Raw genomic sequence first — 22956 nt, 5'->3', positions numbered from 1 at the left:
ACGTATACGGCCGTTCGCGTTCGCGTTCCAAACCCTATCTCCCTGCTAGAGGTTTTCAGGGAATTCGAACGCTTATACAGAAAAGAAAACTCTTCCCGGATCTCTCGACGGCGTCTCCAGGTCATTTTGGGTTACCCCGACCGACGGGGTGATCAGTTACGAAAAACTGTGTGTCCGGTCCCTTAAAGCCCCTTGCACAATGCTAGGAGACAGGCAATATAGGAACAGGGAATATTATAGAAATCGGAAATCATGTATAAATGCAGAATAAACAGTGACACATGCAATAGACACAGAGTTTCCGTCACGTTGGAAATTCTGTGCCTATTGCCTGTTGCCAACCAATCATAGCATTCGAATTTTTTAGGTTGTAATTAACAATTTTTTGGTTATTTCCTGTTCCTATATTGCCTGGCACCGCACCGATATTAATCTCTACGTTCTTGTACGTTATCTCTACGTACGGCGAACATTTTCGGCTTTTCGGAGGGAATAGCCACGCCGCCCTTAACGGTTTCCCACTCTCCTTCGCCATTATCTTCGTCGCGTTTCTACTTTCATTTTTTTTCTTTGCGTTCTTTACATTGCTCCTTTCTCTTTGCTTTATCCTCGTTCTTCTCCTACCCTGCATAAAACGTCTTATTCAAAAATATTGTTTCGCATTCACGAGATTTTGTCATAAATTCTGCTTTGCAACAATTTCGGATTGGATCACGGGTCAATACTTTTCAGTGCGATACTGGGAATAGAACGTGAAAATCTTGTATGCCTCTGAATTCAAAAACAATTAGCAGAAAAAGTGAATCCTTTTTAATGCGAGAATTCGCATTTGTTTGAAGGTTATCGATTGCGATTGAATGCGAGGAATATTTTAAGCTAAGTGAATTTTTTTTAATGCGTAAGCTGGTACTTATTTGTTAAAATTTTGCGTTTCAACACCGCAGCCAGGCGCGTGGTGGGGATAGCGCATACAAGGAAAGAACCGTGCACACACTGCACACTGCAGTACATGCGCACACGTACACGGCTTTTTCCTTGTGTGCGCTACCCCCATCACACGCCTAGCAGCAGTAGCAGCAGTGCTGAAACGCAAGATCGGCTGGATCGGCATGCTTCGTGCTCGTGCTATGTATTCATTATCCCGTCCAATCCCGGATAAGGTCCCGACCATTATTTATTAGGGATGCCATAAGAAAGGTTTTCTTATTTTTGTCTAATGAGGCGGCCCTTGTAAGGATTTGATAAGAATGTTTTAACTTTATAAATATACTTTTTCCATAAATATCCCTATTCACTCCAACGTTTTTTTCGCCCCAATAATCCTCCAACCATGCACTTTCAAGTCCCACGTATTTTTTATAATGTTAATAGCTTTGAAAAATTTCCCAAAAATTATTATAGTATCTTTGTACCTTCGACTAAAAATCAATGTAAAGAACATTTGAAAATCATTTATTTAAATATTTTTTTACAACAATTATATGTTGACAAACACACGTTACGACTCGTTTTACTTAAAAAATCATAACTCACGAACAAATTGACGAAGCTTAATGAACCAAAACGCAAATTAAAGCTAAAAGTAGTGCAAATGAGAAAAAAAATATGAGATAATTATTAATTAAATAGGAATACTTAATTTCGTCGCCGCAAATTTGGTAATTTTTAAATGGTACAGAAGGACTTTAAGGACTTAAAGAATGCTAGAAAAAGAATTTCTGAATAAGAAAAGGCGAATTTGAAGTGTGACAGATATTTTTTATGTAAAAAAATTAATTTTTTTTATATAATCGTAGCTCCTCCCCACCTCTTCCACCTGCCTCTGAGCCATAATAGACCTCTGTGGAATGTTAAATTTCTTTTTTAACGACAAAAATATTTTAAATACGGTTAAATTATACACAAAAATACATTTTTATCGAAAAAAATGCTCATTTACCTTTCACACAACACTGACGTAATCCTCCAACCATGCACTTTCATGTCCCACCGAGATTTTGATTGTTCCCCGTTTCGAGAGTAAATGAGCTAGGACTTTGAAATTTTTACCTGAGGTTCCCTGCCACAATAACTTTTTTCCGGCGCGGAGGGGATTCTCCCACGATCATTTGTTTTCCGGAACAAACGACTGTAAGAAATTCGTGGGACACGAAAGGCATGGTTGGAGCGAATAGGGATATATTTACGAACACAAAATTTCATAATGAGCCGGCACTGGTTTCTGACATTCACCCGACATTAAGAAATATTATATCATATATCCAATTCAAAATTTTATTACTCTTTTTAAACTAAATTTGTTTCTTAAGATAATTTTTGAAAAATTATATATATTTGTGCTGATGGTTATGACATATGTAGACTATATATAACACTTACATCAAATTAAGAAGTAGTCTATAATACCACGTAAGGCTCACGATCCAGAGGTCCCGAGTTTGAATCCCACTAAGGTAAGTGTTTTTTTCAAATACGAGAAAATATTTATAATCGTAGACTTCATCTTAAGGTATTTCTTTCATGACACCAAAGTCTTAAGAATTAAAGCGGGGAGCACAGCACACACTTCTGCATAACGCATAATGCGTAAGCATAAGAAATTTGATTGGTCCATACACATGTGCATAAGGAAATAGATCAATCAGTTTTCTTATGCTTACGCATTATGCGTTATGCAGAAGTATGTGCTCCCTGCTTAACTGATTTTTTGGCACGAGAAAATTAAAATGCATATCTTTACGCCAGAAAAAAATTAAACTACATTACCGAACATATAAAGAAAAATTATGACTTTGAAAATTTGATATTTTATATGTGACGTTATCGAAAAAGTCTATTTTTCACATTTCAATGTAATAATTTGTTTATCAAATATCTTGAGATATTAAATATTAACTGCGCTACATATTCGCTAAACTCTATACTTTCGATAGTGCCGATAAAAATACAGAGTCACCGAATATTTAAACAAAATATTTATGTTTAAAGTTGACTTGAAATGTGGTTTATAGATGAATATTTTTAATGGCGACTTTCAAGGAATGATTTGGCAACGCTGCAAGCTGTGCGCTTATGTCACACTTCAGTTCATTACGTACGGTTTATTATCAACTATTTATTATGTTTTAAAAAAGAAAAATAATCCAAAAATATATATCAAAATCGGACTCCTTTACCAAAATATAAATTACAGTTACAATGCCAATTATCTTGTTCTTTCAGTTATTTAATTAATAATATTACCGTTTCTGTAACCTTATCTTATTGAATCTTTTCTTTGTAGAATTGATAATATTTTGAGTGCGCTGCTTCTTTTTTATTTTCACAAATTGTCCCTTATTTTTGCCCACATTACTCCTCACTTTATGTTTCTTATCACTCATTATTATTATAAAATCTCTCTTTGATAAAAAGAAAATGTCACAATATTTTTTGATTAATGAAATTGACACTTACATTGACACTTTTGTTATCAACTTCACATTTTACAATCGGCGCCCTGAAAAGTGCAGCGTTGCCATATCGTTCTGACAGTAAAAATTACCGAAAAATAAAAAATTTCTAAATACACATAATATTTTCACTTTTTTCTTATAATTAAACTTAATAATCAATTATAACCTGGTTTTTATATAAGTTTAATGCAATATACAAGAGTTTGCTGAGGCCCTGCTTAAGCGCTTACAAAATACGCTCCTCCGTGAAAGGAATACCTTAAAAAACAAATTTAGTTATAAAATAGTAATAAAATTTCGAAAAAAATAATTTTTTTTTATGCTGGGTGAATATAAATGACAGAATATTTTTTTTGGGTGAATTTAATGCGATCCAATACTTTTCAATGCCAATCATCAACCACTGCTGTCTCACATTCAGCGCGGTAAAGTTTTATGCGAACCCAGCGAACCAATACTTTTCAATCCCTTTCTTCGCATCAGAAAGCAGAATTTAAATTAATTCTTTTCAATCCGACATTTTATGCAGGGTAAGCTAAAGCCCTATGTATCTTTATAAAAATTTGAATTTTTTGAGAAATGTCCGTGGTTGCTCTAACTTCCGCCAATTTTGAGATATCAGACTATTTGTAATTCTATTATATTCTTCAGTCCTTTTTATCTATATTTCATATATAATTCTTTAAGATTTAGTTAATTAGACCCAGCTTTATACGCGATTAAAGGTCCATATGCGAAGTCCTTATTGAACCATGTATTTTTATAAAATTTTGAATTTTTTGAGGATTGGTGAAGGGATTACCGATTTCTGCTTAAAAAGTGTATAAGATGTACATGTAATTTTATATAGAGTATTATTAAAAGAAAGTTGTTTTGAATTTTGCTTTCATATATAATTCTTTAAGATTTGGTTGATCAGTTCTTGAGTTAAACATTTAAAATTTTGGAAAATTCAATATAAAAAAAGAATCTTTTTACCGATTATCGCCAAATTCAGTACCAACCTTTTTTTAATGACACTCTATATAAAAAATTACATCTATAACTAATACATGTAACTTTTTAAGCAATAATCGGTAACTCCTTCACCGATTCTCGCCAAATTTAATATCTTTCTTAAGGGGATCCTGCAGCTGTATGATTTACCGACATTATCGTTAATCAATGGATCTTTTAATTGGCTTTACAGAATTGCAAGTTTTTGATCTAGAATTAAAGTCCGCACAAAAATCTAGGGTGGAAAACGTGATTTTATATCAAAAGCACCAAAAAATTAAAAATATTACTTATTGGGGCACATACACAGCTGTCACCTGACGACAATATTTGCTTAAAACAAAAATTCTACAGTTTATACGTACATAATGTTTATCATCCACCCTTGGGAAAACATGTAGGAATAATATCGTGTAAGTAGAAGTAAGATTCAATGCGTACAAAAAAAGATCCATCTAATAATTATTTTAGTAATGCAAATACGAATGCAGGATGACAAGAAGAGCAGCAACAGTAGTTGCCGGATCTTGCGTAAGATGGCGAGCAATCGAAAAAAGGACAGATGTCATTTCGTTAGACAAAGACAGATATAGGGAAAACAAAATTAGAAAGGTTGACATTATCGACATCGAGGAAGTTCGCCAGTCACTGCAGGATCCCCTTAAATGATACTTTAACCATCAAATAACTTACACATTTTTTAAGCAGAAATCTTTCTCCCTTCACCTCGCAAAATTCAAAAAACAACCTTCTTTTAATAATACTCTATATAAAATTACATGTACATCTTATACACTTTTTAAGCAGAAATCGGTAATCCCTTCACCGATCTTCGCCAAATTAAATAACAATCTTCCTTTAATGATACTTTATCCATCAAATAACTTAGGGTAGATTGAGGCGAATCGGATCAATATAAGTTTTAAGACAATTTTCGTTAGTGTTTTATTTCAAACAAGTTATTTTATTGTGCTAATTAGTAATCCGATTTGCCTCGGTCTACCCTATACATTTTTTAGGCAGAAATCGGTAACCCTTTCACTAATCTTCGCCAAATTCAAAACAACCTCCCTTTAATAATGCCTTATATATAAGATTACATGTATGACTTATACACTTTTTAGGCAAAAATTGGTAATTCTTTCACCGATCATTGCCAAATTCAACACCAATCCTTTAATGATACTCTATCCATAAAAAAAGTGTGCAAGTAGAAACTTGCACATTGCTTCCTCATAGTTTTTAAGGGTGCAAGTAGAAACTTGCATATTGCTTCCTCATAGTTTTTAAATGTGCAAGTAGAAACTTGTACATTGCTTCCTCATAATTTTTAAGTGTGCAAGTGGAAACTTGTACATTGCTTTCTCATAGTTTTTAAGTGAGCAAGTAGGAACTTGCACATTGCTTCCTTATATTTTTTTAGATATGAATGTGATTTGATATTAAGGTGATAATTGAAACTTTATATTGCGAATTATTTAATAATCAAAGGAATTACCAAGCGCGTTCGATTATATTTGCAACAATTATCTAAAGGATGTTTATACAATTCTTGTTATTAATTTCTGTAAGCGTAATTCCTCACAGCATATAATCTTTCAGTACATCTTTTTAAATTTGGCAGCAATCAAACAGATCGATTCGTCGACACCGGCGACGTATTCACTGATGTGAGATTTTTATGTCCCTCGGACCATTACGCGCTCTCGTAAGTAGTACAAGCGTTTTATAGTCGGACGTCCCGAGCGCCGGCCCGTGTTTCCGTGCTCGAAGATAAAGGAACAAACAAATGCGCCGTCGTCGGGTGCGTAAAAACGAAATCGGTAGAGCGAGCGGTCTTTGACAATCAAATAATAAAACGGAAATTTAATGTAACATTTAATTAGTCCTTGCTCTGGACGTCGTTTAGTTTATTGTAATTAATTATATACATATATTTATTTTGATTGTATATATTACATGACATTTTGAGAAAATGCGAAAGTTTTTATGGTAGATGTCTTTTTGCATCAAAATTTTATTGCAAAGAATTTTTGTGTGGAAAATTAATTATAAATTGATTAAAACTAATGAAGTATTTATAAACACAAATTCGTAGGTTTTGAATTATTAAAATTTCTAATTAGTCTAGTAGTTTTTGGGGCTAATGTAATTGAAATATATCACAGTTCTCGCAGCAATTTAAATATCTGATATTTAAATAAAAATAGTCGCAGAATTTATTGTAAAGAATTTCTCGAAGTTAAAATAACTGTAATTTTTCTCAATAAACAATTATTTTAAGATATTAATAGCACGTTTTTCGAGACGTTAAACGAGGCAAACGTAAATAAGAGTGAAAATGAGATCACACGTTGCTTGTATTCGTCACGTCCATGTTATTTAGTTCATGCGAGATTTCACGTTGCATCAACGTTGCGTACGTAGTGAGGCGTGAAAAATCTGTTCGATGCCGAGCGCCGCTTTGGTTCTGATGTAAGTTTTGTTTGATCTATTTCCCGTCGTTGCTCGCATTTAGGATGCACCCACAGTGGAATAAACGACGCTATTTACGCGTATGCTAATTGCCAAGGTCCCCTTTGACATTTTTCTGCCTTGACTCTCGGAGAATATAATTATAGACGCGATTCTGCCGAAGAACTCAACCGAAACTGATTTGTGAGACGTATAATACAGTTTAGTAAATAGACCTTAATAATCAGTTTGATGTTTGTGATGTCACATTTGTAATTGCGACTTAATTGTGGAACTCATTGTCAGTTCACGTTATTACTCAAGAAGCACAGTCATTTTCAGTGGTGGTCATTTTCACAGTCATTTCTTCAGTAAGCAATAAAGTAAATTCACATAATTAATTAACTACTTGTATGCGTATTAAGGAGACGAGCGTGGCCTAGTAGACAGCGCACTGGTCTACTGAGCCAAAGGTCCCGGGTTCGATTCCCGGTAGAGCTAGAAAATTTTATTCGCTCGTTCTCCTCTCGGCAGGCAATGGCAAACCACCGAGAGTATGTCTTGCCATGAAAACTTCTCTAAAAAATTGCCGTTCGAAATCGGCGTGCCGTTCGAAATCGGCGTTAAACTGTAGGTTCCATATACAATGTGTATAATCAACGTGCGCAACATATGTATATGAAGAGAAGTCACCACGCTCGGACACGAGTAATAGGACTGAGGATGGATGGATGCGTATTAAGATAATATCTATTTAGCTAATTGGTTTTTTATCAGATAATTTTTAAATTGATTTTCTGTTATTAAGCAGGAATTGAAACGATAGTAGATGGGAATTAAAAATTATAGTTTTTTATTATTGCAGTATTTAAATGTAATTGTTAATTTTATATTAATATTTTGATTTAAAAAATATTTTATATTGCGTTTTGACTTTTCTAGTTTTTTTTTAAGTAGAATTTGTAATTCCAATAATTTTTATGTATAATATTATACAGAATATTTTATTCTAAACATCTGATGCGTTTCTAAAATATAAATTGAAGAAACGAGTGTAAATACAGGTGCCTTTATCTCGCTTCTATGAAAGTGTGATTTACGTCGGGTCTCGCGATTTGCTTATTTCTCTTTAGCGAGCTCTGTATGTTCGGTCGTATATCAGTTCAAGTTCAAGGTAGCATCGGAAATGGTATTAAATACTTCGCCGTTCTATCAGACGAAATAATATTGAAGAAGGATATTCTCTTCTTGAGAAATCAACATTTTCAAACAAATTGTCGATTTGATAGAAAAAGAAAATAGCAATAAATTCGACATATCCACACTGCGTTGCATGGTGGTCTTTTGTAAATGAATTTCGCCGTCTAAACAATTTGTTCGCTAATTTGAGTTTCTTTTTTTGATGCGCGCAACGTCATTCTCGTATATTTTAACACTTTAACGCAACAGAAGTTGCAGTAAATTAGTTCATTTTATACGATACTAGACACTACAGACGCGCGCGCTTCGCGCGCGCCATTTAGCTTTAACATTATTAATCGCGACACGACGCGGGACGATTAACCTCGCGACACGACGCGAGCTGTCACATCATGACACACACGACGCACTATACACGCACGAAACTCGCCACACTCCGCGATGACAGTCCCTCGCACCGGGATGAAGCAAGCTACGCGGCGCGGCAATCAATCGAGATAGCCAATCGGCATCGCGGAAAAGAGGCTTCAATTTTACGATACAAACGAAATTCACTCAGGTAACACACGCCTTTTTTAAAAGTGGACTAGACACTACAGACGCGCGCGCTTCGCGCGCGCCATTTAGCTTTAACATTATGCTATTGTATAATAATCGCGACACGACGCGGGACGATTAACCTCGCGACACGACGCGAGCTGTCACATCATGACACACACGACGCACTATACACGCACGAAACTCGCCACACTCCGCGATGACAGTCCCTCACGGGATGAAGCAAGCTACGGCCGGCGCGGCAATCAATCGAGATAGCCAATCGGCATCGCGGAAAAGAGGCTTCAATTTTACGATACAAACGAAATTCACTCAGGTAACACACGCCTTTTTTAAAAGTGGATTCTTATATCGTTTATTGTTTAAGATAAATTTAAATCTTAGATAATTTTTAATTAAAGGCACGGCAATTTTCAATTATTTAAAATGAAAACAATTGCAGAATTATGAAGACACGAAAAAAAAGCTTTGGAAGAAATCTTATCTCGAAACGGATTATCCGATAATTTTGCGATAATTAATTAAATCAGGCATTATTTTGGTTTATATAATAAATATAATATATATTTATTTTTTTAGGACAATAGATTTTTTGAGATGTTTAAAAATCTTTTCACCTTATATCTTATTAAGGAAGTATTTGTTTAATTTTTAGATAAAGTTATGCGGCAACTTGACCATAGAAAAGATGCTCGAAATCGATAAGTATAGATTCTAATACGTAAAGATAGATTCGCCGTTGAGGGGCGATCGTGTATATTTAGAAAAGTGCCCGGTTTGCCAGAACTGAGAGAGATTTGCGTTTCGACGCTTCGCGTGAGATTTCTCCTTTGGTGATTTTTCTTTTCTTATTCTTTCTCTCCTTTATTTCATCTTCTTCGATGCTCCTACTCTCCAGCGAACTCAACAAGAACGTCGTTATAAGATTTTCCGGATGAGCGCAAAGCGCATACATTGTGTTGAGTTATAACGTATAATCGCGTGATTCTCTTTAGCAGATTAATTCAGACAGTTGAGAACGAAAGTCCGCACTGCAATGTGCTTAACGCCAAAATGAAAATATGACAACAGTAATTATACACATTTTAAACTTATTAAAAAATTATCACGAGCAACATATATAAATATATAATAAAATGTAAAGTTAAAAATAAAATTTTATTTAATTGTAAGAAAGTAAAAAATACATAAATAATATATAAATAATTGCTCAATATAGATGTGAATATTTTTGTGTTGAGTGATTTCTGCAACGTGATACCTGATATCAGGGAATTTTGATTTTTATCTATAAACTTTCTGTTTAAAAATTAAAATTCCTTCTTAAATGTTTTATACAGTTTAGAAAAGTTTCAGTTATTTTAATTGGAATCCAATTTGTACATACCTTAGCGACATGTTTTGACAGTAGTTGAATGATCATCGTTGCTCTTCTTGCGATTTAAAAATACATTCTTTCACTCCTATCAAATAATTTTTGTTACGTCGCTTTTTTCGAGATACCGATAAATCAGACTTAACGAAGGCGGGGCGGTGTGACGCATGACTGTGTTTTTCAGTCTACGATAGGCCGATCGTAGACTGTGGGAGAAAAAGATAAGTAAACTCGTAATTACGTCGTTGCTCAAGACCCTCGTTGTAACGTGTCACGGATGGCTTGAGAAAATATGTTTGTCAGGATGTACAGAGTCATCTCGCACGGCCACTCAACGTTGAGTTATAGCTATAACGTCCGCTTACATTGCGACGCTATTTCTCGATATTTTATTTTCCCCCGGGCCGTGAGGCGGGACTGACTCGCGCAGCAAATCTCTGATCGGGTGGCAGAGCGGGTCTCGGAAGCGATACGAAATTACCTTGGGCGCCAGGTGTGGATACGGCCACACCACCGTTTACTCTAACCCGCGAAAAGTACTCTACATAAACTCTACCTAGATCCGAAACCAACTCTCATTATCGATATGACTCTTAATTCAATAATCCAGATACACCCGCTCTGACCGATCGCAACGACTGCTCAGAATTTTCGGTAGAGGGTCGTGGTTCTCACATAGGCCGAATGCGGAGGGGTTTGACCGTGGTGAGGCGAAGACAAACACAAAAGAAAGCACTCAAATATCATTTAAATCAAAATATAATATACTAGAAAGCGTGATAATTGTGTTACAACTAGCAGAACGCGAGCGAAATATTCGCCGCGATCAATCGCAATCCCTCGACCACGTAAGGTCTTTCGAAGGGTCTGCGCGCTACAAATAAACTCGGACGCAGAAATAATATTCCCGGAAAAACGTACGCGCAACTTGTACTCGCAATAAGGGACACTCTGCGCTAGGAAGTACGCGAGGCGCAATAATATACACCGACACAATAATACACGCCAGGGATAATATACGCGATGAAGTGCGCGAAACGTAATGATATACGCCGACCACTAATACACGCAAGAAATAATCCACGCGATGGAATGCACGAAACATAATCATGTACGCCGCCGAAATAATGCACGCCAGAAGTACTCTACTCTAAGAAATACGCGAAACGTAATAATATACACCGACGCAGTAATACACGCAGGAAATAATCTACGCTAGGAAATACGCGTAAACTAATAATGTATGCCGACGAAATAATACACGCAATCCCAATAATCCACGCTAGGGAACGACTAAATAATACACACGATGAATGACGCAGAACGCAGCAATAAAGCTTAACGGGAGCGCGAAAACTAATATCAAATCACACACGAAATGCAATGATATAAGTCATACCCGAATGGCGATCACATAGGCCATCGAACGAAAAACTACACGCCAACGAAAGGATACTCGCATTCGTGACTTACGAAAGAGTACACGCAGTATACTGGGCACGATTCTCCTCGCCCCTCGGTCCACGCCGCGAGCGCGTGATACTTCCGCACGATACAATCCGGGGCGCGCGATATCTCCACCCGGAGGAACGCAACTCTAAGACTAACAGAAACGCGAAACCAAAAATGGAATAATCTGAAATGCACACCCCCGACTCGTTACTCCGTCGCCTCACACTCGAAGCACCGGGCGCGGTAATTAACGGGCCTACGTGCCGATACGCCCCAGACCGAACGCACGGACGAGATTCACGCCACCGTGGACGCAAGACTTACAATTAACGAGACACTAAGACTACCGGAAACGCGAAAATATACACTCGGATTAACGGAAACGCGAAAGCTAATAGTAGGGTGACTGTTGAGCCGATTCGCCTATTCGCTTAACACTCTCATGGATCGTGACGCGTGGCAAGGCCGCCACGTCGTACGCCGACACGCTATCACACGCACTTATACACCGGATTGTCGAGTCGAGCGGAAACGGGCCCCTCTTTTACGCTATTCACGGGGTAGCAGCGGGCGGGATTTGTCAGACCCGTAAAAATGACTTAAGCAATAATTCCGAGGGATTCACGACAGTCGTGCGTAGGTCGGGAGGCGATCCTACGCACATCTCCAAAAATACGATACTTGAAACGGTACTCGACGTTCCGCCCCGCTGGCCCCGTTACCTTACTTTCGGGATTGCCGGTCGTTTACAACCCTCTCGTGGTCCTCGATCCTTCCTTCTTAGTGGGCTTGTAGGGCCGCCGCCCTCGCTTAATACACCCTCGAATCAGGACTCCTCGCCGGACGTCCACGCACGCTCGAGATCGGCCCAACAGTGACGATCGTGGCGGGCCCGCTTCGCGGCCTCCCATAATTTTGGGGCGCTTTACCGCGCCGGCGGATGGCGCCACCCGGCCTATACGGGTCGCCCGAACGCTTCCTCCTGTAATTAATAGCTAAACGAACATCATAAGCGGGTACGCGCGTAATATAAAGGTTTGAGTGGCGAAGACTGGGACGTGCACATCGTGCAACGTCACAACATGTATCCAGGAAGAATTAAGAGATTTCTAAAATTATTACTGCAATTAAACGTTTCTTCTACGAAAGGATCGTCTCGCGAGGATGAAAGAGTAAATGACGTGTATCTCTTCGTCGATTTTTGCAAATCTTGACTGTAATTAATCGACGCTCCATAATTTAAACTGTAATTAAATACACGCAACTGCTTGGGTATGCTATTTCCTTTAAATTGCCCTGCCTGCAGTATTTGCTACTTCTACTACTAATTTTGAATACTTCTGTGTATACTGGTTTGTTCTGTTGTTATTTCTGTTCATTGTGCGATGAGTGACGATTACATAGTTAGACGTCCAAAGTAAACTAGCGATTTTTTCTTCAATCGCAACGAGAAGCTTCTATTTGCTTGGATGTAATTGATCTTTAACTGTAATCCAAAATAACTCATATTAATTATACATAGTCACACATAACATTGATCGTATAATGATCAGTTGTACAAGGAACCTCACAATTTTAATCAAAAATTTACCCAACGAGTCTGTTATTAAAATTACGCAAAATACTCATTATATATACTTATGATGTATGATTTGCGCGACTAAACGTGACAACATTGACAGGCTAAAAGCACTCGAAATTTCAGTTTCGCAACATTGTGGACTCGAGGTTTTGTCGTTTATTTCTCGTCATCGATTTCACATGTCTCTCCCGAGACAAGCTCGAAAACACATAAATCAATCGATACGTGCTACTTATTTTTTATTCTTTTTTTGCCTTCCTATCCAGAAATGAGAGAAAAGAACGTACCTTGCGAATTACGCACGCGAGTGCCGCCGTACTATCTAATTTCATCACGAGGACGCTAACGTGAGGGATTCCATTCCGGTGACTTTTCGCCGGTCATTTAGTTCCACTGTCAATAGCGCGGGGTTCATTTTTAGATTCGTTGTCGACGGCCGCGTCCATATGACAAACTCGTCAGTGACAATAAATAGAACGCGCAAATGACGAAGTCGCGTCAATGCGCTGAGCGTAACGCCGCGTATATTCAGCCATATATAAATACAAATGTTAAAAAAAGATTCGAGTAAAAAGAGGATATGAGTAACTTTGCGTCTTTATGAGTATAGTGTCTGTTATCATTCTTGACCACAAAATTATTACGGAGAATTTTAACGTGGATAATGTCCATTTCTATCAATGCAGGTTAATTGTAATCTTAATTAGTTTAACTTACTTTCCATCTTTTTTTAGTTCAAGGAGTTAGAAAAAAATAAAAAGTAAGTAAACCGAGACTAAAATTAATCTAATTTGGTAGAAATAGACATAAGACAGTTAGGATAATAAAAATATTAATTTGTTAGGTATCTAAGTTCTTTATTATAACTATAGCAGTGTTTGATAAATTATTAAATTAATTTTAATTACATCATGTGCAATATAAGCATACGTTTCATACGCTGTAGAAAATTTCATTCTTGCGAATTCGTATAATTTGAATCACAAAATTATATTACCTAACTTAACTCAAGTGACATGTATTTCAAATAAAATTTAAAAACAAAAAATTAAAAACAAAAACTTATACAAAAATAAATTTAACCAAAAACAGGTTAAAGTTTAAAATAATAATAAAAAAAATTTAAAAACAAAAATTTATACAAAAATAAATTTAACTAAAAATAGGTTTAAAAAATTTGAAATAATAATTTAAAAAAATTTAAAACAAAAACTTATACAAAAATAAATTCAACCAAAAACGGGTTTAAAAAGTTTAAATAATAAAAACAAAAAGACTTAAAAATTAATTGGTACATACATAAGACAGGTTTATTTGGTAATAAAAATGTAATACACATATAATAATAAGTATAAAGTACAAAATTAAAAACTTCTAAAAATTTAAAATAATATTAATTATAAAATATTAATACAATTGACACACTATTAGAAAATATTATTTAATAACAAATATAATTGACAATATATACAAATACTTGATTACCTACTACAATTTATTCTTCTTATTATTATATTTGGCATTACAGATATAATTATTAATTGCATATTTTAAAAGAGCAGTCGGGAGACGCCACTCCAACAACTTAAATACAGAATTTTCTTTGATATCTAAAACGTGATTGAGAAACACTTGGCGTGGCGTCTCCCGACTGCTCTTTTAAAATATGCAATTAATAATTATATCTGTAATGCCAAATATAATAATAAGAAGAATAAATTGTAATAGGTAATCAAGTATTTGTATATATTTTCAATTATATTTGTTATTAGATAATATTTCCTAATAGTGTGTCAATTGTATTAATATTTTATAATTAATATTATTTTAAATTTTTAGAAGTTTTTAATTTTGTACTTTATACTTATTATTATATGTGTATTACATTTTTATTACCAAATAAACCTGTCTTATGTACCAATTAATTTTTAAGACTTTTTGTTTTTATTATTTAAACTTTTTAAACCCGTTTTTGGTTGAATTTATTTTTGTATAAGTTTTTGTTTTTAAAATTTTTAAAATTATTATTTTATACTTTTTAAACCTATTTTTAGTTAAATTTATTTTTGTATAAATTTTTGTTTTTAAATTTTTATATAAGTTTTTGTTTTTAATTTTTTGTTTTTAAATTTTATTTTAAATTTTAGTTATTAAATTTATTTTTTTATAAGTTTGTTTTTATTTATTAATTTTTATTTTTTGCATTTAATTTAACCTGGTTTAGGCAGCAGTCGAAAGTTTTTTTTTACCAATTTTTTTATTGTTTAATTTTTTATTATTATTTCTAAGTTCTTGTTTTTTGTAAAAAAAAGGATAAAGATATTTACTTTATATACCCCAGAAGGCCTTAAAGGGCGTTTTGAAGGGACGTACCCAACCCTATCCTTTCTGTAAACCAACTGTTTAACGTTTCCTCCGAAAGACGGAGCCCAGTTTTTCCATTTATGGCCAATTTCTTCACCGTCGGATAACTCTATCCTTTGGTTAACCTCACTCTTCATCTTTTTCTAAGGGGGCAGTTAGAAAGAGATGAAGAGTGAGGTTAACCGAAGGATAGAGTTATCTAACAATGAAGAAATTGGCCCTTAGGGAGACTTCTCTCCGCTAGGGCAGGTTTTTTTTTTCCTTCGATGCCTAGCGGGATTCGAACTCGGTTCTCCGGATTACGAATCTGGCGCTCTACCCACTAGACCAGCCGTCACCCCTTCTTGTTTTTTGTATTTTGTTTTCTATTATTATAATTTTTGTTTTTATTAAATTTTTTAAGTTTTTAATTTTTAGTTTTTAATCTGTTTTTTTACTAATTAATTTTTAAGTTTTTATTTATTTTATTTTATTATAATTTTTGTTTACTTAATTTTTTTGCTGCAGTTGCGAGATTTTAATTATTTATTTATTTTATAGGGTAGACCGGGGCACATTGTCACGCGGGGCACGTTGTCACTTTGGCTTTATTTAAAAAACTAATAACCGGAAGGCAGCACCCGTCATTCCCAAAACGTGTTAGTGTATGCCCATCTTTGGTGTGTTTACGGTCTTGGAGATTGCGCCAGTTGTGTTGACGTAAAATCAACTTGAAAGTTTTTTGCGACCGTAAGTAAAATTTTATTGTCTAATATTCAACGTACTGGACATGAAGCTTATGTTTTTTCAGAATAGACCTTTATATTATCTTAAAGTATGTACTGTTACCTACCGCGTGCAGTACCTAACCTTATGAATATCTCAAACGTGTCGGACATGAGGCTGTTTGAAGTAAAAAAATGCCCTCGGGGCACGTTGTCACGAATTTGATGGGAATCTATTGCGAATCTTCGGATGACGATAACAAATAAAAATATTTTGTTTAATCACCGACATGATTATAAAAAAAAAATGTTTATCAATAAGTTGCGCATTCGAGTGGAATTCTTGCCTATTTAGATTAAGACGAAAACTTCGTGCTTTTTGTACTTTTTTGAAATAAAATAAATGTTTCTGTGAAGAATTTTACTTTTTTACATTGCAGAGCACTATAATATATTGATATTTACGCTGTATACAGTTTGGATTACAGATTACATTTTGCATGCAATTAAATTTGATGTGACAACGTGCACGGGTCACGGGGCACGTTGTCACAAGCGACCTGTCGTTATTTATTGTTATGTAACAACTGTAGAATAACAATCACACAAAATTCGATACTGTCCAATTGAAACTGAGAGTTCACTCGAAATTTTGGCATATCAAAGTACTCTTAAATATTGAATGTAAAAAATACAAAAAATATTGAAAAAAATGTGTGACAACGTGCCCCGGTCTACCCTACTTTTAAAAGCAATATATATATTTCTATGCTATGCAGAAGCATATTTTATAATATATAAATAGTTGAAAATTTAGGTACTAGGCATAATCTAAATCTTTTACACAATAGTAGATGAGATTAATTATGACTTAAGTAATTTTCTCTATCTTTTTAGCATTTTTAGGGATTTTTATTTATATATAATAAATTTAAATTTACAATTATATAAACATGTATATAATAGGGTGTTAGGTAATAACCGGACCACTTCTCGTGGACAGGAAGTGTGAATTAAACTGAATCAAATTAAACGTCCTTTATCGTACTGTAAGTTTCTCAATAATTAATGAGAAATTAATTAATCAAGATAAGAGAATTAATCAGTGTGCATCCACACGATTTGACAAGAAGGAGCAGCTCAACGTTTACGTTACTATGTGCATAGCAAAATATTATGAGAGAGGAGTGCTTTATAAACAATAATGACAATGAGTGTCACTCATGTATAGTTAATAATTTTTGTTATAAACATAGCGTTCCTCCCGAAGTGTCTCGTTGCGGCCTAGCAACGTAAACATTGGGGCTGCTCCTTCTCGTCGAATCGCACAAACGCATCTTGATTTACGTATTTTTATTAATTATTTTCGGTAATTATACAGTTTAGGGGCCTCACCTCAAATATCGATGAAATTATGCTCAATCGACGCGTTTTTGCACAAAATGAAAGAATCTGGCAAAAAAAAGTGTCGCTCTGCCCCGCGAAGCGAGATATTAACAGTTAAAGTTGACGACTATCAGGTTATGAGACCTGTCATACAGACGAGTTTCTCAATTCTCAATTGTTTTATTTCTCAATTGTCGGAAAAGATATATCTTACTGATGAAGAAGAGGCTCAACATGACTTTCCACAAAGAATAGTAAAAGTATTTATGTAACAGCTTTTATTTCTTATTGTTTGGTTTTTTTATACTGAAAAAACACGATTTGCACTTAATGAGTTGTGATGATTACTTAATGCGAGTTACGCGAATGTGTGAACTTTATATCTTTCTTATCGGTTTCTATTGTTAAACAACGGTTTCTATTGTTAAACAACGTTTATCACACTGAAAATGGCCTAATGACAAATCAAAACATTTGTTTTTTAATTTCAATAAAATATAGCGACATGAACACATGTAATTTTTTACGCGATAACTTGGATACGCCGTACCTCCGCGCAAAAAATTGTACGAACCTAATTATTGTTTAATTTAAAAGAAAAAGTTAAGTCTAAAAATCTAACAAAAATTCCTTAAAGTAAACACTTTACCCTTTAAAATAAAAAAAAGTTTGTCAAATACGACAATTCTTCGCTGAGATATGCTTATTTGAAGTTATGTGAAATTTTGATATTTACTGTGAGTGTTACGGTAATTTTGTTGACGTGTATATGTCTTATTTTTACATCGATTTTATTTCTGCTCTTGTTTTCTTGAGCTTATAAATTTTTATGTATTTATAAGATTTATACGCGAGATCGTTATAGGGATCGTTCTTTACACGTTATCCCGATGTTATTATTATTTTTTTTTTATCAAAAAGAATTGTTTTTCTCCTTATTTCAGATTTACAATGGTTATACTATGCGAGTTAATTGGGACTCTTATTGTTGCCGTGACTATTTTCTACATATATTGCAAACATGTAAAATTTAACTTCTGGCGCAATAGGAGTGTTTTTTGTCCTATACCTGTCATACCGATAGGAAATATGACACCCGTCATAACCGGCAAAATGCAAATAGGCGAGTACCCCTATTATCTTTCATAATACATATTAACATAGATAATGGTATTGTAATAGACTATTTTTTGGTAAAAGTGCACAATAATGGACTCAGCCCCAATGACCTGTTTCGCCCTGTAAGCAGAGGTAGGATATGGTGGATCGAAGCAAAGTTCACCCCACCTTATTCCAGTTTTCATATAGGACAAAACCAGGTTTATCATTGTACGGTTCAGGTTTTCAATTTTTCACGTAAACCGAGGTCCACCCCCACTCACTCTTGCTTGTGAGAGAGGGACGGTAGCTCTTACATGTGTACTGTGTACTGTCTACACACGGTCATTCAGTAAATTACTTCCCTTACCACTGAGTTATAAATAAGTGAGATTTGAAAAATCTGACCTACCCATATAACAATTGGTTTGGGTTAGGTTAATAGTGTTCAATTTACTATACATAAATAGATGAGTAAAGCAGTTATAAGAATACATCACGTGAAACGTACATGGTATATGCAGAAAATTATATGTAATTTGTGAAAATTCTTTTGTTAATAACCTTTTAATAAACAACGAGCGACGCTTAAAACCTTTTGATAGTTACTCAGGGTCATGACAAAATATGTCAAGGTCAAGGTCAAGGTCATTGGAACTGGATCCGTTATTATATTATAAATTTCACCTTTCTTTTATTTGTATTTTTACTTAAAAAATATCGCATAATTATGTAAAAGGAAAATTTATAAACAGGTATATTTTTGCACGATGCCTACATGAAATATAAGGATCATCAAGCATTTGGATTGTATATGTTTCTTAAACCATTCTTGGTAATCGCTGATCCCGACCTTATTCGAACGGTATTGACAAAGGACTTTGAAAGTTTCCAAGATCGTGGGTTACATTTCAATGAAAAACTCAACCCATTGTACGACAATTTGTTTTTTATGAATGGAAATAGATGGAACAATATGCGCAAAAAGATGACACCCATTTTCACTCCGAAAAAGATAAACCAGATGTTCGCTATTGTGAAGGAATGTGGGGAAGAACTTACAAAGTTTTTGGAGACCAAAGCAAAGATGAAAGAGTCCGTTGAAATGAAAGATATGTTTGCAAGGTATATTGTTTTAAAGACAAAAAGTGTAAATATTATAGGATAAAAGAGAATAAATAACATATATTCACGTAATGAAATTCTTTTAACTTAATTTTTATACATATATCAATCTTTCTTTATTCATTTAAGTTATTTCTTATATAATTTTATAACATCTTTAATGTTTTATACATTTCGATAAAAGTTACTAAAAATTAGTTACCAATTTGACCAACAGATATACGATTGATGTGATCATGTCAACGGCATTTGGTATACAATCCGATTGCATTAAGGAGCCGAACAATGAGTATCAAATTCAAGGAAAGAATATTTTAAGGATAAAAATAATACGATTCATCCTGTCTATATCCATTCCGAAAATTATGGACTTTTTTTCCATCCCCCTCACAGACCGAAGCATTACAAGCTTCTACACAAATATATTTCGAAAGACTGTGGAATATAGGCAAGCTCATAAAGTGATAAAAGAAGATTTTATGGATCTGCTCATTCAACTCATGGAGAAAGGCCATGTTGACGATGACAAGAAGACCGACGGTACGTAACATGTTAATATACATTTTTACATATTACATATTATATTAATATACGTAGTTTCCCCCTATATATATATGTCTTAAAATTTTACATCTGTTATCTCACGTTGCAGTTTTGTAAATCAAATAATTAAGATTTCTCTTGAAACAGATTATTACAAAAACTATATTATTTTATTCACCTGCAGCAACCATAAATAAGTTAACCATGGAAGAAGCGATTGCTCAAAGTGTTCTCTTTTTCGTCGCTGGCTTCGAAACCTCCGCGGCGACGGCAACATTCGCTTTATACGAATTGGCGCATAATGAAGACATACAAAGCAAAGTTCACAAGGAAATTGACGAAGTGTTGGCAAAACATAAGGATGGTCTCACCAGCAAGACTATTAAAGAAATGGAGTATGTTGAAAAAGTAATAGATGGTAAGTATTTTATAATAAATAACAAAAATATTATAATATGTAAGTTTAAATAAATTGTTTGTATTTTGGATTAGATATATTTTCTTATTTTTCTTTTACATATTACTTATTTTTCTTTTACAGAGACTCTGAGAAAATATCCACCTCTTCCAATGCTGAATCGCATTTGTACCAAAGATATAACGCTATCATCAACAACCGATATTCATCTGCCAAAGGGGACTTCGATTCTAATACCAATACTTGGGCTGCATCGGGATCCATCAATTTATCCTGATCCAGATAAATTTGATCCGGACAGATTCAACCCAGGCGAGAAAGCAAAAAGGCATCATTATTCTTATTTGCCATTTGGATATGGACCACGAATCTGCATTGGTAAGGATATGAGTAAATCTATCTATAATTTATTTATCAAATTATTGTTTAAAATTATTTTTAACGTCTTGCACGTTTTATATAAGTTTTATTCCATTGGTATTATTAATTTCTAGGAGCGAAATTTGGAAAAATGCAAACAAAAGTCGGACTCGTGAGTCTTCTTTCCAAATATAAGTTCAAACCTCACTCTCAGACTGCAGTGCCATTTATTTTCAACGAAAAATCAGTTGGTCTCGCAGTGAAAGGCGGTATACATCTTATTATCGAACAACGATAAGATAATTGCGCTCTTCCTAAAACACGTATATATTTCTAATTATCTGAGTATATTTATATTGCATATTGTGTATACACTACCGAACAGAAAATTCAAGATTATTGATTATTATGTTAAAATAACAAGATGAAAACAATTTCTTTTGTAAATAAAAATGCCTATAAATAGACCTTATAACTATATTTTACTATTAAATAACAAAAAGAAAACAATGATTTAAAATATTCTGAACTAAAAATAAATAGAAAATATTTAAACATTTCTCTCATCAAAAAAGCCTCTTTTATTTTGGATCACATTTGCACAAAGTTTAAGCAGCCTTATCAATAAGTTTTTATATTGTTTCGTTATCTATATAGTCTTTCACTCTCGCTGCGGGATCTTCCCCCAAAGCAATTTTGCGGAAGTTGGACACTTTTGGAGTCAATAGAAACCAAATTTTTTTATTATAGATGAAAAATAAATTCCTTGTAATGCTTTTTTAAAATAATAGTTTATGGATCATTAATCAAAATCTAATAAGCAAAATCTGATCGTCTTAGACAATATTAACCCATTTTGAAAATTATGGTTACACATAGATTCTTTTGGTTCTAATCTTTCTGACGGTATAGTGTATATTATATACCACTTATATATCACTCATTTACGCGTAATCGCAATGCATGAAAGTAGTCACGTACATTATACGTGAGTATACTTTGCAGTAATTTTCTATATTCAGAAGATGCAAAGAAGATATAAGGAAGATATGAAAAAGCTATATAGAAGATGTAAATAAAACTTATATAAGTCGGAAATATTGCACGTAGTTTTAGTATAAAGTTAAACCAACAAATTCAAAATCACAATGTGATTTCTGCCCAGTGCTCTGAATGTCAACGTGAAGAAATTCAAGCAAGCGCGGGTAAACGGTGCACCCTGTGCCCTTTACCCATAAAACTGCTGGGCTGCTGCCCAATCTCAGGTCCTGTCAGCTGGGTAACGGATGCAGTCGGTAGTACTGAACAGGGTAGCGTTTCGCGAGGCGAGCGCGGCGTGCTCGTGCGTGGGAGGTGCCCAATACGAGCGGGGTATATGGCGCACCACGTGCCGTATATTCCTAAGGCGCGTCGACTGCTGCCGAATCCCGGATCCCCGGGCAACCGATGAGCGACGCGTTAACAGTACGGGGTGACTCGTGCGATTACGTGGTAGCTGGTGGCATGGCACTAGCGACGGCGACTAGTCAAACGTGAGCTAAGATCGCTCAACACGAGTACTACGGGGGTAGGGAGCCCCGCCGGGAGGCTACCGGTGCCCTACCAGATGGTGTCGGACTCGTAGGGGCAGAGGTTTCGCATAGCCGAGTGAGCGGCATAGAGGCCCTGCTAAAAATGACCGATTGAATCCGATTAAAAATTTTGAATCCGCATGAATCTGGATTCTTGATCCGGAAATCACGGATTTATAACGATTACACCGACTGAAAACGATTGAAACGGATTGGTATTCAAGGATGTAATTTCAATCGAATTCTATCGATTTGAATTGTTATGATTTTATAACGATTACACTGATTGAAAACGATTGAAACGGATTGGTATTC

The 22956-nt window shown here is 34.8% G+C and overlaps 1 protein-coding gene across 5 annotated transcripts in view; it reads left to right on the top strand.

Annotated features, from left to right (window-relative positions):
• LOC139821499 (probable cytochrome P450 6a23) overlaps positions 1–22166 on the top strand; it is a 51010-nt gene extending 28844 nt beyond the window's left edge. For 2 of the 5 annotated variants that reach the window (XM_071792553.1, XM_071792557.1), the window contains exons 2-7: positions 18471–18649; positions 19380–19749; positions 19967–20289; positions 20477–20710; positions 20834–21088; positions 21205–22166. In XM_071792553.1, the coding sequence (XP_071648654.1) occupies positions 18471–18649; positions 19380–19749; positions 19967–20289; positions 20477–20710; positions 20834–21088; positions 21205–21368 (1525 nt within the window). In that variant the 3' untranslated portion in view covers positions 21369–22166. Of the gene's footprint in view, positions 1–5190; positions 6160–15976; positions 16166–16910; positions 17190–18470; positions 18650–19379; positions 19750–19966; positions 20290–20476; positions 20711–20833; positions 21089–21204 lie in introns of those variants that run through there. The other 3 variants (XM_071792554.1, XM_071792555.1, XM_071792556.1) reach the window with 3 other exon arrangements.
• Positions 22167–22956: the final 790 nt, after the last annotated feature.

The sequence above is a fragment of the Temnothorax longispinosus genome, chromosome 11 (genome assembly GCF_030848805.1).
Source record: "Temnothorax longispinosus isolate EJ_2023e chromosome 11, Tlon_JGU_v1, whole genome shotgun sequence".
Lineage (NCBI taxonomy): Eukaryota > Metazoa > Arthropoda > Insecta > Hymenoptera > Formicidae > Temnothorax > Temnothorax longispinosus.
The sequence above is the reverse complement of the archived record's forward strand: the minus strand, read 5'-3'. Positions and strand labels throughout refer to the sequence as shown.